The 20,956-nt window shown below is 41.3% G+C and overlaps 1 protein-coding gene across 1 annotated transcript in view; it reads right to left on the reverse strand.

Moving 5' to 3' along the window:
• MTHFD1L (methylenetetrahydrofolate dehydrogenase (NADP+ dependent) 1 like) overlaps nt 1-20,956 on the reverse strand; it is a 193,336-nt gene that overhangs the window by 75,046 nt on the left and 97,334 nt on the right. The window contains exon 21 of the mRNA XM_019638958.1: nt 2,238-2,377. Coding sequence (XP_019494503.1) covers nt 2,238-2,377 — 140 coding nt within the window. The remainder of the gene's footprint in view (nt 1-2,237; nt 2,378-20,956) is intronic.

A 20,956-nucleotide genomic window follows, 5' to 3' on the forward strand; every position in this document is an offset into this window, starting at 1 on the left:
CACCAGGAATAGTCTAGCACTTTGGAAGACAGGATATGAATTTGAAATGACTGGGGCTAAAATGGGCAAGTTCAAGGGTCACAGCCTTGTCCACTGCACAAATTATGGGGGGGGGAAAAAGCTGCATAAACAAAAGAGGCAGCCATGGTTATCTGTGCAATGATATTAAAAGGAAGGAGAAATTGTAATGGATCAAAAACATTACTACAGAGTTGATTCCGGTAAGGAGGAATGACACTGAGATGGATAATGTGGAATACAGGATTAAGATGAGAGCTCATTTACTATTAAATTATGAAAAACATTTCCTGGATACAGGCTATGCCAGGCCTCAGGGACACACAAATTAGTAAGACATAGTCCTTAATCTCAAGGAGTTCACAGTTGAGTAGGGAGACATATACGTAGGCATTCACAAAACAGTATGACGCAAGACGGCACTACTGGAGGCCAGGAGAAGGAGGCAAGCTTCTCCCGGCTTCCTGATCCCCTCCCCCCCGCCCCTTTTATTATCCTCCACCTTTATCTGTGCCAGTGAAGCTGGAGCCCTGTTACAATCATCCCTGGCATGAAACCACAGCTTTAAGTGAAGTGGAAGATCAAGGCAAGCAGAAAATGCAAGCACTGGAAAACAGGGCACACATATTAAGATGAACTGAAAGAGGATTATAAATCATGTAGGGAATTTTTACAGGACGGAGACCACAGTGTGGAAAAGCATTGGACTAGAAGCCAAGAGACCTTGATTTTACATCTGATTAGTCCCGCAAGCAAATGTGGGATACTATGCAGCCACTGAATCCTTCTCCACCTCGGTAATCTTATCTTGATACAGACGGAACCAGGCTAGACGATCTCTAAACCCTTTCCCGTATGAAAGCCCTTTGATTTTGTAATTTTCAGGGTGCATAACAGGGAGGGAGAATTTCAAATGCGTCTTATTATATACGGGCAGAAACTGTTTTGAAAATGGGAAGTTGGTATAGAGTCAAAGTCTAAAGTCAAGGAGTGATTGCAGCAACAGGTGGTGTTTTGAGCAAATTCAGAATTCTTTAGGATTTACTGGCTTGTAATAGGTATGATGTCAATCTTCCATTTGAAATGATGCAGCTTTACGCTAAAATGAAGCGCTCAGGTGTCTGGTATTATGCATGGATTTGGGATTCAGAAAAGGTTTACGCTTCACTGGTGAGCAGCTCTGCACCGTGCGCGGAGCAGGAGCTGTGGCTCTAAGTCCCGGGCTTCAGGTCTGGCTCTCTGCTGGCCTGGTGACATTACCCACATTCCAAAACCCATCAAACCTCAGCTTCCTCGTCTATAAAATGGTATAAAACAATGCCTGTCCCTCCTAGGGCAAAGAATCGCTAAGATGACTAAACAGTGCACATGATGGTTTCAGAACAGCAAACCTTGGGTTTGTTTTGCTATTGTAACAATGGTTGATTATGTGACTTTTGTGAACCAAGCATACCAATTAAGAAATCAGATTTGGCACTTGGTCTAGCATATCAATAGTGTAAATGTTAAAGCCACTCCAAATTATATTATTTCAAAAACAATGAATCAGTACAACATTTCATATTCTCTCTCCGAAGATACCTAAAGATGAAAAATAAAATACCATACCTTTACTGTGAAAATGAAAAAAATGTCCTTTCAGATATGTGTAAATTCTGTATATAATAAGTTCATATCAAAGTCTTTAAAAATGTTAACATGGGATTTGTGTTTTCCAAGCAAAGCTCTTAGAAATAATCCAGTGCTGTAACAGTTATAAAGTGAAATCATAATAAACAGAAACAGAAGGAACATAGTTCTAGATGAAATCTGATGAGATGTAACATCAGTGAACCAAAAAACTGTCTGTACAAACACTGAACAACCTCACCCACAAGAGCGATCCCTCTAATCCGTATGTGCTCCGTTCAGGAACCGGAGCCCTATCCTCCCATTACCATGGGGCTATAAAATGTTGACATCAGCCTCAGATGAGAATCTTAGGGCTAAAAAATGTTTACATTTTGCTCCTTTCCAAAATACTGCATAGAAATAGCTTTGTGGGTGTTAATATTTACTTGAACTTACTAAACTCTAAGTGCCCTGTGACGGTGACTTGTAAAAAAGGGGACATTCTAGAAAACTAGAGTTATGAAGCAGGTTTCAATGTTTCCAATGCGAAATTCTGCTGTATCTTAATTTTCGAATTGCTTTCACTGGGAAGGAAAGCAGGGACTTACGCTCGGCCCGCCCCCATGCATCTTCAGAGCTCGCACTGTGGCCACCAGCACGACGACGTTGGGCACCAAGCCCGAAGCTCGGCACTTGATGTTGAAGAATTTCTCCATGCCAATATCTGCACCAAAGCCAGCTTCAGTTACTGTGGAGAATCAAGTTGGAAATTTGCTATTATCATCTAAAAACAATAGTAAGGCATGGCAATCACCGGTGTGGCTCAAATTCTTTCTTTTCTTTTTGTTTTAATTGATTTTTATTGGGGAACAGCCATGGTCATTGATTACACATTGCATTCATGCTACAATGGCATAGTTGACGCTTTTAGGGAGAGCGCAGCTCACAGTGGCCCATGTGGGGATCGAACTGGCAACCTTGGTGCTACCAGCACCACGCTCTAACCAACTGAGCTAACCGGTCACCCCAGTATGGTTCAAATTCAAAGGACAGCTTACATTCCCCAGTGTGGCCAGGTCACTACACAGCACTGCACCTTGGTCACATGCAAAGGTAAACTGATTTTCCCAGTTTTAGAAAATGTTCTACGTCTTTACATTCCCTACAAAGATGGCTCTCTGCTTCATACCACTGTGCCTTAAGGATTCTTTGCCAAGGCCTAGATTTTTTTTCCAGTAGAGTAATTCAGCAAAGCTTTTCTTAACACAGCTGGGATTTTCAACTTTTTAATCAGGTTCCAGATTTTATCAAAGAACACTGCTAGCATAATTACCATAGAAGATCCTTTCTCACTTCAGCGGTTCTCAACCTTCCTGAAGCCGCGACCCCTTAATACAGTTCCTCATGTTGGGGTGACCCCCAACCATAAAATTATTTTTGTTGCTACTCTATAACTGTAATTTTGCTACTGTTATGAATCGTAATATAAATATCTTTTTGTTTTCCGATGGTCTTAGGCGACCCCTGTGAAAGGGTCTTTTCGACCCCCAAATGGGTTGCGACCCACAGGTTGAGAACCACTGCTCTAGATCATTTATTTTAGTGCCACTGGTCATCTCTGTTGATTGACAAAATTCAAGTTAGTTGAGTGGCTTAAGGGGGTCTATTGTCTGGCTTGATATAAGATAGCATCTTTAGTCCATACCCACAGAGGACACTGTGGGGGTTCATAACGAGTCTCCCCAGAATGTGCCACCCTGGCATGAGGATTAGTTTGAGCTGAAGACAACTGAGGCCCAAAAAGCTCAGGAAGGGCTTTTTACCTCCCTCTTAACTGCCTACAAAAATTTAGATGAATGGCCAGTAAAGCATCCTCACTGGATATACCGACAAAGAATGTGGGCTGGGTGTGGTAGGGGGACCTCCACAGGGCTTGAAGGCCTAAGTCCTCTCTGTCTTACTGTCTCTGCATGGCCCAGCAGACATTTGTTTTTCCATCTTCACGTGAACTGCTTTCGTCCCCTCTGAAGTCCCAGACTCCCACGTCTTCTCCTGAGGTCAGAATGGCATAGAAGCCCTACCTGCCTGACTGCCCGTGAGTCCCATATTCTTATGGGGCCCCCGTATACACGAAATTAAACTTGATTTTCTTCTGTTAACCCATTTCATGTCAATTTAACTCTTAAATTAGCCAGAAGAATTTAGAAGGGTAGAGGAGAAAATTTCCTCCCCAACAACACTCATCTTTAGCCTTCCCCTCCCCCGTCCCCAAACTGCTAGAGCTGGCAAGAGTGGGGGTAGCAGAGAGAATGTCGAATAGCGCCTTCCAAGGTAACACTAGTGACACTGGGTCAGCAGCCAAGTCTCCAGCACACACAGGAGGTCTCTGGGTTCAGCAGCCCCAGCACCACCTGGGGGCTTATTAGAAACGCAGACTCTCAGGGCCCTCCTCCGGATCTGCTGAATCAGAATCAACATTTTAATAAGATCTCTAGGTGAGATGAATGTCCATTAAAATGTGGGAAGCACACAGCTCTCGGCAGGGAATACTACCCGTGTAATAAAAAGTAAATACTTATGAAATATACACTATATACTGACAGTACAACCAAGGCAGAGATAGGAATGGGCAGTAAAAATTTTTACCAAAATAAAAATCAAAATATTTAAAATGTGAAAGAATGAAGATCTCTGTCCCCAGCATTCACTGAATACACACGTTTTAATGAGAATTAAGGGAAAAATGATAAAAATGTCACACACAATTTCAAACTCTAAATATGTCAAGCAGTTGATCTAATTCTTTATGGTTTCCTTTAAGTACTTCATACGCCCATACGATTTTTATACAATAGGTAGAATTTTGTAGTTCTGTTCCATTACTTTAAAATCATTGCAGATTTTCTTGCTGTATTACAAACTTTCAAAATTTATGACTGTAAGTGGAAGCTTATAATTTTGATACGCTGATGTACCAAGATTTACAAATTGTTCCCCCTTGTTATTGGATATTTGGGTTGTTTCCAACAGAAATAATGCTGCAAAATATCTGTGCGTATGAGCTTTAACCTCTTTCAAATTATATTCTTGGAATAAATTCCCGAGGGTAAGAGTATGGGGCCAGAGTGAGTAAAACAATTTTATGACTGTTGATATGCTTTTGACAAATTGAAAAATATTCCTTTAAAAATATTCAATTTGGAGTGAGTATAGCTACGAGTCATTTTTTCCTTTCTTTTCTTTTCTTTGAATAAGCAATGGAGCAGAAAAATTTAAAGCAGCAGAAGATATTCCATTTTGTACGGGATTTGGGACAATTCTAGTGATTTTACTAGTAGTAGTCAAAACCAGAGACGATAGTTGACAGTAACGATCCCTATGTCAGGAGTGCTCCCGGTAAAACCAATGTTAACTTCAGCATGGTGGTGGCCTGTGGACCCAACTGCAAGAGGAATGAATATGCAGTTGACTTTGTCAAAGGTCATTCCAGAGTGGGTTCCCATTAAGGAAAAAAGACAGCAAGGCTACCAATACGAGATTACCAATAGTCACCAATAAGTGACCATTTTGCTCATCAGTGTCAAAGAAAGACCACAGACACACAGACAGACAGACGGGATCCAGCTGTGTGACCTGGGCGAGTTATTTAACCTATTTGAATCTCAGCGTCCTCAACTAGGTTGTGACTTGTTGGGAGGATTAAGTGGGTAATGCATGTAATGGACTGAGTTACTGCTTTTTTGGGAGCTCACAAAAATGGTCAGCACTATTATTACCAAAAGAACAGATCTCCTGCTTGCTAGAAATCATATTCAATTCTTAAGCACTGGTCGAATTCCTGCTATGTCCAGGCATTTTCCTCAGTGGTGGAAGGCTCCCTGACCTCAAGCGGCACTCCAGGGACGTGGCGAGAGAAACCATTTGCGATTGGACACGAGAGAACTGGAGTATCATCCTTGTATCACCAGGACCCAACACAGTACCTGGCACATATAAATGAATGAATGAACAAAGATATGAAGGAACTATTATATCAGCGTAGGACTTGGAGCTAATGATCTAAAGGCTGTCACTCAATGGAGATAGGCAGATGGATACACAAAACAGAATCAGAATTAAAAATGTTCTTATACCTCCCTATCATATTCTTTTTTTTCTTACACTACGAGAACGGTTTTAATAAAAGGTATAAATGTCATATCTGGTAAAAGGTATGACCATCTCAAACGTCTACACAGGCTGGCTAAGCTTAAATTCATGTTTTGAGAGACAAATTGGGAAAAAAAAAGCAGTAATAAAGAGAACTTCAGTTAGGGCAGGAAACAGGAAGTAGTAATAATAAAGGTTCAGGGACCAGCGTCCAAAAGCAAAGGAAATATGGAGGCAAATAATGTGAAGAAAACAGAAGACAGTGCCCAAATCTGTATAGTTTGAAAACTTCTGAAATACTGCGTGTAATCATTTTTATGTGGTTTCGAAACACCAGGCTGCAAGGAAAAACAGGTTTGGTGATGTGCAATCAGTAATGACGAAAGTCTAGGCCGCTTAATAAGGTGCCATCAACCAACGATGATTTCCAAGTGTTAACTTGGACATGGACACTATAGACTGCCATCTCTCTGTGGCTCAGGGAGTCTTGATGTGAGAAGGGGACAAGCCACTCTTATTGGCAGGTTCCATTTCCTAGGCACTTCCTGGGAACTGCCAACATAGAAAAACCTCCAAGTTTTCCTAGTGATCTGAAATAAGCAATTTTTCCCTTATCGTAGTTGTTGCTCTTAATACATTTTTCAAGAGATAAGGGCTAAAGCATTATTTAATGTTGATTTTAATATAGACTTGTTCTTGAGTCACAAAGCAAGTACAACACTTACTACGATTGAGCATTCCTGAAAAGCACGTAATGTAGACTTTCTGAAAACTGCATATTTAAAAAGGCTTGCAAAAAAACTGCACGTGCCACAATTATTTGTCTTGGCGATCTCTTTTATACGGGTGGGGGTTACAGCTAGTCTACTTACAACATGAATGAAAACAGGAAACACTGATACTCTTATTGTGCAAGCACAGAAGCTAAGAGAGAGTAATTTTCTAGCATGGCTTGATTCAAACTTCAAAACCAAAAAGGAAGTGTCAGTGGATCTGGGTTGGGAAGGGACTGATTATTTGGACAAACACTGTTGGTAACCTGCACAGGAAACAGAGCTCGAGGTTCAGCCGGCGAGTAAAAACCAATACTGGACAGCCAGGGAACTGGCTTTCAATGCTGATGGGCTAGGGCACCGAGTCACATTGCGCACGCTGAACAGAAACAGTAACCAACAACAACTACACACTAGTGGGAGGCACACAGGATACCTATCAAATTCTTCAAAGAGGCAGAAAGATGATTTTTGTATCTCGAATGATTCTATCATGTCTCCAACTAGCAGTACACTAAGAAGTACAATAAGTGAAATTCAATGACAAATTAGGACTCAGGTAGGTAATCATTGATCCTCTAAGTTAAAGGGAAAAAAGGCACTAATATCATCACCCCATGGGCAGGCCCTATAAATTATGGGTTCAGAAATTCTAGAGCCATGAGGGAACTAAGCTCCTCTGTTACCTTTTTGGGATTAGAGCCCATTGGGGTGTCCGGGATCGCCCTGATGCCCAGCCCTGAGCCCTCTTTTCTGTATTATGCTCTCTCTGCTACTTGATATTCTACTCAAAAGCACTTTTGATTAAAGATGTACATCGTAGAATTTAGGAAAAAATATTCATTTTTTTCTCTTATTCACCAATGACCAAACCTCTATTATTTTGCCTAGCATTTAAGCAATCTTCTATGTACTCACGCCTTCATTTTTAACATGACAAAGATGAAAAAAAATTAATTACCTAATTAAAAAAAATCTTTCCCTTTTCATTTTTTCTTGTTTGAATTCCCCTGGTATTTAAAATTTTTATTTATTTACCATTGTACCGGTAAATTTGAATTCAATTCTATTTCACATTGACTTCTGAATTGTCTCATGTTTTAGTATATTTACTGAACTCATTTGTGTGGAATCACCAACTCTAAGTGTAGATGGGTGGTTTTCACCTGGGGACAATTCTGCCCCCCAGGGGACAACCTGGAGTCATTTGTGGTTGTAACCAGCATCTAGTGGGCAGAGGCCAGGGACGCTGCTATCATCGTAACGCACAGGAGAGCCAGCTCCCCACCCCAGCATCAAAAAAAATAAAGAACAAAACCAGAATTATCTACCCAAAATTCCAACAGAGACGGACACTGACACTCGGCTGTAGTTCAATCATGAGGAGCCTTGAACTTGCAAGAATAGAAAATTGTACAAGGTTATTATGTTAATGATAACCTTGCATACCATAAGATCCTGATGATATATAATAATTCCAGTAAAAGTTCTGCTCAGCAGTCTCGTAGGCTGCGTCAACAGTGCGTTCACTACAACGTGGCAGTTCCGGTGACAAAAAGTAGTGTCTCACTGGTGACTGCTGCACTAACTTCATGAGAAAGCAGGGAGGAATGGGTGTGAAAAATCAACATGGGACAACACAGGTGGTAGCAACGGTCAGTGTTACTGCTGAGAAGAAACACAGGAGGAGGTGAGGCTGTTACAGGCTGGGGCACGGGGAGAGGCACAGAACTAACATTTACTAAGCACTGCCCATGTGCCAGGCAATGTAGTAGACACCCTGTCTCGTTTCACTCTTCAACACCTATGAGGTCTTCATCCCTCCGCTTACAGCTTATGAAACGAAGTGTTAGAACATTTAAATAAGGTCACACAGCTACATGGTTAACGGAGCTTGGACAGAAACCAGGCCCATCTGTCTGCGGCCTATGCCAGTGTCCCTACCCCATACTGCCTTGTCAATATATCAAGGGAGCATGTAGCATTTCTCCAGCTCAACTTCTCGGCAAGTTGTGCTTCTAGTGAAAATCGTCACCCCCTGTACTTCAGTATTTTGACATATAAGAGGTAGCTCTAAATTCTTTCCCTGAACGCTGGTGGGTGTGCCCGACTTGTGTTCTAACTGGAATATTGCCCTGCTGTGATAAGAGTATGGAAATTGGAGTTTTCTCCAGTTCGATAGGCCATTCTTTCTTTTTTCTTGACTGAACCCAGAAATTTGTTTTCTCTCTTGGAGCAATTCCTTTGGCGATGACGAATCACGATCCTCTTAGTTCCTGGTATACGTGTGGACAGTGCTGCACCCTGGGCAGCGTCAGCAAGTCCACTGGTGAACAATGACAGGCCTCCAAGAGAGGAAGCTCCAAGGACCAGTGCCACCTGGGCTTGGCACCCAACACCCGCAGGCACAGGCCGCAGGTAGAGAACACGCACTCTGCAGTCTGGGCTCCTGAGGACCAAATGGTCTCCTGGTGGCCAGGTGGCATGTCACCTCCTTCCACCTGGGTGAGTCGGATCCCAAGACTGAATCCAACTCCTCCTGCCGGAAGTCCGCCCTCCCAGCGCGGGGCGGGAACAAGCAGCGCCAGCCCTCTAGCTTGGGTTTTCTTTTCCAAACGCCACGTTCCGGTTCTCACCACAAGCACACAGTGGGAGAAAAGGCAACACATACTTGAGATCTGAAATTCTCATTTTTGTTCTTCCACTGGGGAAAACTCTCCTTGGACTCTGAGAGTTAAACTGAAGCACCAAGATAATTCTTCCTTGAGTTTTGGGCTACTTGACATGCCTGAATGTTGTCACCAGAATTGCAAATTGAATTTCCAGCTTGCTGTGTCACTAAGGGGTCCTTTACTCCATGTATACTCAGAGGATTAGAATTTTCAGATTTCATAGCCACTTTATAATGGTAATATTTTTTCTCTCCATGATCCATGCAACATATACATCAAATATAAAACATATTGAGTTCCCCATTATTTTTGGACACGAACTTGAATTTATAGACTGTTAAGAGGTCTCACAGAAGAGCTAGTCCTTGCAATCAGCTTGACTTAAAATGGGTTGAGATAAGAAATACATCTGCTCAGGGCAGATTTTGCTAACTTAATCCTCAAAAGAATTTCTTGTAAACAGAGGGAGGAATAAAACTGTAGTTTTCATTCAGTCAGCACTTAACTTTCTCACGACAAATCAGAAAGAAAAATAAAACCTTTGTACAGGAAGAAGCAAGGTATATGCTGGACTGGACTTCATTCTGAAGCACTGTGGGCTATAATTCCTGAACAATGCTAAAGGAAATGGAAACTAGAACTCTTCAAACTGCCTTTTTCTACCCTGTGTAAACAGGTCTATTCAGCTGCAGCTGTCTGCAGATAAATGCAGGGAAAGTGGAGTTCAAGGTCACAGAAGCATATGAATTCTGAACTTGAGCTCAAGGTGGGCTAGCCTTTGAGGATTTGACTTATTTTTCTCAGTTACTAGAAGGAGGCTAAGTAAACCAGGATGAGTCATTCAATTAATTACAAGGGAAGCACAGCATTATTACTACAGCTGAAAAAAAAATGAACTTGATTTAGAACATATTAATTTTGAGTATCCAACTCATCCTAAATTTTACAAAAAATTAAATCCATTTTGCTAGTTCTGATGTGTCTATTTAATCTCTGACCCTCTGATTTTATTAAATGTCTTAGGGTCAAATTTCCATTGAGTATACAGATCAACTGGGCACATATTGGGAGACCTTAAGGAAGAAGAAACCAGTAGAAAAAACACCCCAATATTAATAATAGCCCGTGCTCTTCCTTTTTCTCACCTTTTTGTTGATGGCAATGTTTACACCCATTAGGGGAAGTTTGGTAGTCATATACAATACACGAGAAAGTTATTGGGAATTTATTTGGGGAACAAAAAGATAAGCAACATATAAAAAGAACATAGAGCACTGGAACCATATGTTTTTGGTAGTAATAAAAACTTTGTAAAAGCCAGTAATGCCATAGAGATGAGCTTTGGTGTCAGGACCCAGAATTTCCTTTCTCTACAGAGTTAATTAGTTACAGACACTGGTTCACATTATTTGGAACCATCATTAATCATCTTGTTTTGTAAAATGATTTTGGTCAAAGTGAAATTTAATTTTGGGAAAAAATGTTTAGATGAAAATTAAATTATGCATGTTATTTTTACCTCCCTTATACAATTCCAACTGAATTAAATTCACGAATCTATTCTCCAAATAGTTCCCATCTTCTTGTAGGGATCATGAGCATTTGTACAATGTCATCGCTATGACCAGGGATTTAACCCTTCCGTTTTTAGCAAACACATGGTGTCCCAAAGGTCTGGCCAGAGGCCTGGAATTTCAGATGATTGCGTGGGGACAGAGCTGCTCTCTTGCAGCCCCTGAGAACTGGACATTTGGAAGAGAACGTGAAACAGGAACAAATTCTGAAAGGCTCTGCTACCACCATGTCTTAACTCGACATAACGGGAAGACTAAATAGAACGTTTATTGAGCTGTTCATAAAAACAAATGCATGGAGGAAAAAAGTATAAACGTCATAGGTAAATATATTTTATCTTCAAGGTTCCCAGGGGAAAAACAAAACCAACATAAAAAAACCTGTAATAGCTTTTTTTGCAAGTGTTGAGAAACTTAGCAAGTGAAACTATGATTACTGAGTTTGAAAACAAATTAAATATACCAACATTCCTGGCAGGAAAACTTCTATGATAGATTAAAACAGACAGAAAGAAAACATTTTTAAACTCAAAAGTAGGCAGATTCTACAGTATATTTACTAAATACGAGCAGGCAGAACAGGGATTTTCTAATTGAAGGCAGAGACCCATTACTGTGTCATAAAATCAATGTACAGCATTCCCTCCTAATCCGTGGGGATAAATTCCAAGACCCCTAGTGGATGCCTGAAACCTCGGATAGTATCGAACATGTTTTCTGGTTCATGTCTTCCACTTGCCAATTTAATGCCTTTTCCGTCTTAACTTTTGCAGTTTGAGGTGCGAATGCAAAACTAGTACGGATTTTTTTTCTTCTTCACAGTTTCAAAGACAGAAGATTCATTCTTACTGTAGATCTTGGCAACCTCAGCATACAATTTTTTTTCTTTCCTTATTAATGACAAATTTCACCTTTCCTCTTAAAGGAAGCGCTTTACAGCTTCTCTTTGGCCTATCTGAGCTGCCAGCATCACAACTCTTATGCTGTGGGACCATGAGTCAGTGCGACAAGGGTTACTTGGCCACAAGCACTGAGATACCAGGACAGGAGATCTGATAAGCAAGATGGCGAGTAAGTGACTAACGGGCAGGGAGCAGAAACAGCGTGGAGACACTGGACAAAGGGGTGATTCACGTCCTGGGTGGGATGGAGCAAAACAGGAGGTTTCATTACGCTACTCATAACAGAGCACAATTTAAAACTTATGAATTGTTTACTTCTGGAATTTTCCATTTAATATAATCAGACTGTGGTTGACCCCGGGTAACTGAAACCACAGAAAGTGAAACCGTGGATGGGGGTGGTGGGGGTGGGAGGTGGACTGCTGTGCTGGGTTGCAATGAAAATTAAAGGAAGATAAAGAATAGGAGAGAAATATCAGGATATATCACACATTATAAGAGAAAGTAGGTCTGTTTCATAAGGCATCTGATCCAGTTTTTACCCACGGACACATGTGTGCACATACAGCTGGGATATAAAATGAATCTCACCCTCTGGCTTTCAGACAAAACATCTAAAAGTCACTGACCTAGACTCTACGTTTGCAGATTTCTTATCTAGGAAGGGAAGAGCTGGACCCTCTGGTTAGACAGTCGACAGCAAGAAGATCTATTTAATGATTATTCAGGTCTGGCCCCATTCTGGTCAGCATTGGGACAAACAGCACAGGCAGCTCACAGGAACACCCCTGATCTCAGTCATTGCCCATTATATTTATATTTAGGGTCACAAATGCCATGTTCCTCTTACTGATTCTGAGGCTCTCTTTTTGGGCGTGGAGGCAGCAGCCTGCACTGTCCTGCTTTCCATGTTCCTTTCAGTGCATCTGACCTGGACACTAGCGTAAGACCAGCCCTACCACTTGGCCACGGGTATGAGATTTTAAAAAGATTTGATTTAACAGGATAAATGAGGACACACTGAAAACATGGGTAATTCATAATTACATTTGCAAAAATCTCAAACTAAAGCTCATAGCCTTGAAAAGGAGGGACATCCTTAACCCCAGAAGGAGCTGAAACCAAAGTCTGGTGTAATTTTAATTTTGTTTGTAAAAAGTACAAACCCTCGATTTGCCATCTCTCTCTCTCTTCCTGTTGGTATGTCCCCAGCCTGGCCTAATAACTAGAAGTGGGTCCGATCAGGTGACAGCAGCTGATAAAAATGATTATTTGTATTATACAAAAAAATGCTAAGTGCATATATTTTATGTTTATTATATTGGCAAAAGATAAGCATTAAAACAAGGTATTATTATGCCGACCTAGCTTGCAAATTTCTTCCTGAAGAGCAGATGGGGGCTGTCCCCACAAAGACAGCATCTCTATCTATATGCTTTTATCTTGAACATGAGTGTCATGTTCTAAAGACATTTTTGTATCCTGCTCTTTTCAATTAACCTAAGGAACGTGAAGCATTTCCCCAAGACAGTAACATTTTTTTCAAATATAATAATATAATATTATATTATCTAGTATAAGATGACTCATAATATATAAAACCACTCTTATTTTTGGACATGTTTTAAACTCTTTTTCAAAAATGATCTATACTTAAGAAAGACAGCAGTGGGTCAGTTTGGCTGATTTAGAAGTTAGTCCTAAGTATGTGTGCATAGAGAAGTCAGTCTGCTCTCCTAAAGCACCTGGGAGATGTTAACAAGGAAATGGAGACAGTGACGTGGACGACTAGGCATTAACTCAATTCTGTGACTAGTTCAAAGAAACCTCTTGAACTATGTATGTCATGCTGACATGGATTTGCAACTCACCTTTCTATTTGAAGGAGGCCATGTAGAATCAGAAAATGTCTTAATTTCTCTTGCAGCTAGGTATGGCTGTGGGGCCAAGGTTATTAATGAGACATAAACGGACGTTGTTGTATGCCCAAGAAGGCTCCTGAAAAGGGGGTATGCCTCTCTTCCTTCTTCCTGCTGGCTGGGATACAGGTGTGATGGCTGGTGCTTATGCAACTGTCCTGGGTTACCAGGCAGCTCAGAGTCCCTGATGATAGAGGAGCTGCCATATCAGGCTGCCTGCCCTGAATTTCTCTTATCTGACAGGAAAACAAAGTTCTATTGCTTTGGGTCACCTTTTTTCACTGTTGCTGCTATTTGTGGATGAACCTAATCCTAACTGATCTATTTGTGAAAATAGAGCCTACTTAGAAACATTATAGCATTTTTTATTTCTATCATTTCAGTTTGTACATCATTTGGACATTATGCAGTGTTCCTTCTCTGCATAATAGTAACTCTGGGACTGAAGTCAAGGTTACATTTCTAATTTAGAAAAGATGTGAGATTTGCTCAAAGTTTTGCTGATGGAAGAGCTGAAATTTCAGGGGCTGAGATGTGGCCATAACTCTTTGAATAGATGCCCCAAAGCTCCATACATAGAATTAAGACAGCAGAAACCAGTATGCATTAATATGTGAGTTTATAGGGGTACAGGACATGTGTGTAGGACTCCAGAGGGTTTCCTATTCATTGGACTTCAAGGACTGTTCTCATTCTAAATTCTGTCTCCTTTGTGTGTGTATGTGATAAACAAAGAAATGTTTTTTTTGGAGGCAAAATGCTGTTTTCATAGTTGTTTAAAATATTTTTAGAAGTTATATCATTACGTTATGGCCTAACCCTAAAAAGTAAAAACGACCCATCATCAACCAAAACATGCATGCAACTTTACAAAACAAACAAAAAAAGGACTAAACAAGATGGGGGTGGGAATCAAAAGAAGGTACTCAGCTCACAGGTGCTTGAAATTCAGAATGTGTGTGTGCATAAACACTCGAACGTATAAAACATTTTAAAATACCACCTCATTCATTACAACATAACTGAACATCTCAGTGTGGAATAAGGACTAGTTAGTGGATGACTAAGCCATCCTCACGCCCCTGAAAAGCAGGCTATAAGGGAACCACTGAGAAATGTCAGTGCCTGGTTCATTTCCCCCAGTTCAGATTGCAGAGACAAAGTCTGGCCCCAGCTCCGTCAGCCTGCTTACCCACCCCCTCCTCTTCCTCGGCTATTGTCCACATCTTACTCCTCATCCCTAAGGAAAGGGAAGAGTGGGGGGGCTACATGCAAAACATCACTCCTGCTAGAAAGTAACCTAAAACCCCTGACCCGCTGAACAGAGCTATTAACATCCAGATTTAGCTCTAAATCAAGTAAAGACTTGACCACATACTAATGACAACTGCTAATCTACAGCTCTAGCCTCAGCCTGTCTCCTGAGTTACAGGCCCATACTCCCCCCCCCGCCCCCCCCACAATGCATAACTATCATTGCCATTTTGCCACAATGGCTTAGTTCCCTTTTACAAATAAGGAAAACAGCACAGATAGAGTTGCAGCCTCCCAGGCCCGGCCCCCAGCTCAGGTCCCTGCCTTCTTCCCAGTCAGCCACTCTTACTAACTTGGTGCAGATCCAGGTCATGTTTTCATACGTCTACATATGTACAAGGCATAAACAAAACAGAGTGTTCTTTTCGTGTGTTTGAAATGTGTAAAGACTGTACTTACAATTCCACAACTGTTTTTTTTTTTAAGATTTTTTTATTGGGGAACTGGGGGGATGGGAACAGTGCTGGGGAATTGGGGGAAGGGGAACAGACAAGTTGTTGTCGTTTTGTTTGTCAGTCTAGTTGTGGAGGACGTTGCTTCACTGGCCCAAGTTGACACCATCTTTGCGCTCCTCCCGGGCGAGGCAGATCAGTCGCCGGCTTCTGGACGGCCACTCACTGCGGCTGCTGGCCGCTCACGCTGGCTGCTGGCTACACACGGTAGCCCATGGCAGCCCACTGTCACAGGGGCTGCAGCCTACGCCGCGTCGCCAGCGACTCACAGCAGCCCAGCTCCAGGTTGAGCTGTTGTTCAGCATCTTAGCTGTAGAGGGCAGTGTCACTGGCCCTCATATGTGGGATCCAAACCGGGGCCCTCTGGTGTCCCAAGCCAGCTCTTAACCATCGCGCCACTCAGCTGGCCCTCCACAACTGTTTTTTTTTTCACTCAACAGTGTATTTCTGAGATCTCGCCTCACGGAAACACCCAGCAGTGGTATTGCTGGCTGTACAGCAGCCTCATCTCTAACTGCGGATTGAGCTGTGCCTGGGGAAGGAGTGAGTCCCACTTATTCTCTTCAACAGACGATGCAGGAGCGGGGTTGGGCAGAAACACCACCTTCAAGTGGGCTCCTGGTAACAACAACTCTTTACAGAATCACCCTGGAAGTCCTCATGGATTAGAAACTATACTAACTCTTCTCTATGCCTTTTAAGGACGTTGAGAATATAGCTCCAATCCCTCCTCTCTGCCACATCTCTGGGTTGACCGAACTACCGCTGATTCCTTCTTCCCCTTGGTCTTGCTTCATTGGATTGTATTTTAACCACTCTTCCAGGCTTGCCTCAAATGCCATCTCCTTGAGAGAGTTGTTACTGGAACTACTATTGAAAACTTGTCAATTTATCTCCGCCAGTCACTGAAAGAATAACATTTCAGGTTGGCATTTACTTCCCTCCAAAACGGCCTCATCTAACCATGAAACTCACCCCTCACCACGTTTTCCTCTCCAGTGGAACTATCCCCAGGACGCCTCAGCGCTTTTCCGTGTGCTTCGTTCCTGTGGTCTGTGCACTCTGCCTTGAATGTGTCTCCCTAACGCTGCATGTCAAATTACTTCAGATTTCCCATGCCAATTTTCCTTTTTTTAAAAGAAAAGTAGCACATTCTAGTTGTAAAAATTTCAAGAATACCAAAAAACCCCCCCATAAAGTATAAAGTGAAAGTAACCATGACCCCATTTCCCACAGATACATAAAAGTAACCACTTGATAGCATACTTCTATACCTTTTTATTGCATGTATAGGTATTTATTTCATGATTATTTAAAAATGAGAAATATATTATTATATTGTTTTGCAACTTGATTTCTTTTACTTTATATATCATGAACATCTTTCCATGTTCCACATATATCTATTACATCAATAATATTAAACTTTTTTTTGCTTTTTCTTAAAACTTTAAGTTTTAATTTCCACATTTAAAATTTAATCTCTCTTTACTTTAAATATATTGTGATACAAGACTCTAAAGTTTATGCTTTAAATAGCCAAACGTCTGAACACCATTTAATCATTAGTTCAACCATTCGCCAGATTTGAAATGTTGTCTGTATCGAATTATTACTTTCTACATATAATAAAATAAGTCTATTGAAAGCTACCCTAGGGGTTCTTTTGACATCAGTTTTCATTGTCTATCCCCCTTTATTATTGTGGCAGTAATTATCTTGTTTTGATATCTAGAATAAGGTAAGTCATCCATCATTATTTAAAATTTTTTTTCTTGTCTAGCCTCATGAATTTATGCTTCTAGAATCTAGGCAAATGTTATTAATTTAATAAGGAAGCTCATCTTCCACTATGGCTTTTAAGTAATTATATACTATAGATAGTACTGAACAGTATAGTATAGTATAGTATAGTATAGTATAGTATAGTATAGTATAGTAGTTTGATAGTCATTTACATGTTAGTTTGATAAAGGAATGATGACTGTTTAACAGTGATTACTACCATCCAAGGACATGGTGTGTGTCTCACCATTGTTTCAGGTCTTGCTCTGTGTATTTCAATAAACTTTTATAGGTTTTTTTTTCCCTTTATGCTCATTTGTTGTTACTATTTTATAGTTTTGGGGACACATATAAATAGGATATTTTCCCTATTACAGCACCAAACTTTATTACTGATATGAAACTATTGATTTTTACATATTTACATTGCATCCAACTAGTCAACCAAAACTTTTATTAAAGTTTCTTGAATTTTCTAGTTATACAATCACACTACACATAAAAATGAAAAATTTGTCCCTTCCTTTCCAATATTTACACTTTGTTATTATTCTTGTTTTATGGCATTGGCTAGGACTTCCAAAATAACGATGAGTACAGTGGTGACTGCAAGCGTTCCTGTCCATTTCCTGAATACGTCAGCGTGCTTTTAAGGGTTTCGCCAGTTAACATAAGGCTGATTGTTAGTTTGTTTTACAATTCTATTTAAATTCTTCTATTGCAAGAGGTCTTTTTTGGTCATTCAATTGGGCTACCCCTTTCACTCCTAAAGTTACACCTTCACTGTTTTTTTATTTTGAACTGGATACCCAAGCATTCTGTAATTTACATAATTCTTTTAAACCATAGGTAGTTTTTTTATTGATGTTATTTGTATCAAAGCATTAATGGTTAAAACAACACTTACGGCGGAAGCTGGTAGGAGGTTGAGACTTTCAGAAGGCACTAATAATCAATGCTGCTTTCCCTGCCCGTAAAAGATGTAAAGAGGTCTACGAAAGGATCCACTATTCCTTTAGCAATGACCAGCTTCCTAATATTCCTTGCTCAAAATTTTATTGTTTTCTCTGTATGAGAAGAGCAATACACTATTGTAATTCTAAAAACATTGTTAAAAGCTTCAACCTCAAATAATTGCAATTTTCTAAACTACAGTTTATGTATTAGATTAGGGCCATTTGACTCTTCAGGCTGAAGGCTCTCAGCCAAGATGGGGTAAGATGGCCGTCATAACAGTCAATTTGAAAGTCATTGTTTAATGAATTTTTTAAAAACTCCAAAAGCCTCTGCAGTTTATGAATTTTAAGACACGTTTAACCTCTGGGTCACTTTTTAAAATCATTTTATGTTAACTTTCATAGCACTAATCTCTGCAAAACAATGTTTTGATAATGTCCTATTTTAACTCCACACTTTACGATGGTAAGCAGAGCTCCATTATGAGCGCTTAGTATTTAGAATACATATATAAATCATAAGTAGGGATGGGCTGGGTATTCTGGTAACTACGTCCAGGAATTGCCCCAATGTACTTAATATGCATCGTTTCTGTCAAGTTGCCTGAAGTGTTAGGTCATGTTATTTTCCCGAGCTTTGTAGACGAGAGCTTGGGAGTGGAAAGGTTGTCGTCTCCCAATGGAGAAGGTACCACCCTGAGGGTACACGGGTCTCTCAGTAATTGGGAGGAGCTGTTGGCATTTGGTGGGCAGGGCCAGGAAGCTGGACATCTTACAATGTGCAGAATAGTTCCACAAAGATTTGTCCCTTGTCACATGATTTTCCCTTCACTCTTGTAGTTTGAAAAACCTGTTTATGATTATATGAACCTAGAACCGCCCTCAATCTGGTTTACATAAAAACGCAAAATATTTTTTCAAGCTCTTGATATGCACTGAACTTTTAAGGAATGTACAGAGTGAACACCAAGGGAGCGTTAACCGTTGCTTTCTTTGGAACTTTGCCCACAGTTGTTCACTTTTTCAGAAACATCGTACCACCAATGCCAATATCCACTTGTGACAGCTGAGTTACCAACACACCGAATCCTTCTGCATTTGCGGCGGTACCACCCGTGCTCTAATTCCTGTATATGTGCAAGCACCTGACCACTCAGCATACCTTCTAGTGCCGCTGAAATATTTCTTCTAATTAATACATAGCGACATACGTATAGTGTTATCATAAAATACTTTTATATCACAGCTAATACATTATATTGTTTGTTTGTTTTTGAAATTATATGTAGAAAGTTGTGGTACCCAAATTTTACTTCAGGATAGTCAGTGTTGGCTATAAAAAGAGGGAATGGGCGTGTTACATTTGAAAAGAACATGCTGGGCTGTAGAACTTGCTCAACGTCACAGAGCAGATAAGGAACAGAAGCAGGATTTGAACTGAGGCTGTCCCTAGAACCCAAATTCTGAGGTGACAAATTTATGGACTGCTCCCTGCTTCTATGGAGTTCTTTGAATTGGGAGACGTTTATTAGATATCAATCTGAAGCTGGGGTTACAGCAGTGAACAAAAGGGACAAAAGTCTCAGTGCTCTAACAAACCATACATGTCTGGTGGAGGCAGCAGCACAGAGGACGAGGGAGCTGGGGAGAGGGCGGGACCTCTTTCGGCTGGAATGCACACAGAAGCCCCTCTGACATTGAAGCAGAGATCTGACTGAAGCAGGACAGCGAACCTTGTAGCTCTGAGAGAACTCTGAGAGAGAGAGCAGCATATGCAAAGGCCCTGATGATGAAGGAGGTCTGGTGTCTCCAAGCCAGATGCCAGGCAGACTGAAAGGCAGGGCAGGGAGGGGTGAAATTAGGGGGGGAGATGGGGCAAAGATTAGGTTTGGGTTTATTCTGAAAGATACAAAATATCGGAGGGTTTGAGCAGAGGTGGACGGGATCTGACTCAGCCTTGCCAGGACCACTCTGTGGTCAAGGTGGGGTAAGGGACGGCTGTTCCAAAGCCCAGGCAGAGCTCGTGGTGACCTGGACCAGGTCGGGCAGCCATGTGACAGGAACGGTTGGGTCATATCCATTCTGATGGACTGGGTGTGGGGTGTGGATAAAAAAAAGGAGGCAACAATGATTTCGAGGCCTTTGGCAAAAGCACCCAGAATGAAAGGGTCATGAATTGAGATGGGAAGCAGGTACGGAATCTGAGGAAATTGAAACAAAATTATGGTTTAGGAATTTTAAGGAGGCATCTGGATACATGAGCCTGGCCAGAGGTACAGAAGTACAGAGACGGTCAGTTAAGTTATGGGGCAAGAATGCAGACAGGCAAGAGAAAGGATCTGAGGATGAGTCCAAGGCTCACAGACCCAGAAGATGACTCTCCAGCAAGAGGCTGTGCAGGAAGGAGCCGCTGAGAGGCCGAGCAGGAGGGCGGGTGGAGGCGGGGTTTAGAAAGTGCTTTGAGGAGGAGGGAAGGAGAAGCCCTGTCAAATGAAAGCGTTAAGAGCTGCCCATCAGAACATTAGAGAGACAAATAGCCAAACACAGGGGTGAAAGAAGTCGAGGTGTGTCCAAAGTGCTGCGGACAGGGATACAGATAGAAGACAGCGAAACCTTAAATACGCCAGTGAATAAGACCACTGAGGGGACACCGGGTAGGGAGGGGTGGGGGTGGAGGTGTAGGGGGGCGTGGAGAGCAGAGGGGGGTGAAACAATCATGGAGACTGACTCTTCAGGAAACCAAGATGCAGTCAGTACACTGTTTGCTACACAAAAATGCTAAAGATCAAACTGAGTAACTTATCCTCCTAGGATTACAACTGTCCTTTTAC

The sequence above is a fragment of the Hipposideros armiger genome, unplaced genomic scaffold (assembly GCF_001890085.2).
Source record: "Hipposideros armiger isolate ML-2016 unplaced genomic scaffold, ASM189008v1 scaffold_41, whole genome shotgun sequence".
In the NCBI taxonomy this organism is placed as follows: domain Eukaryota; kingdom Metazoa; phylum Chordata; class Mammalia; order Chiroptera; family Hipposideridae; genus Hipposideros; species Hipposideros armiger.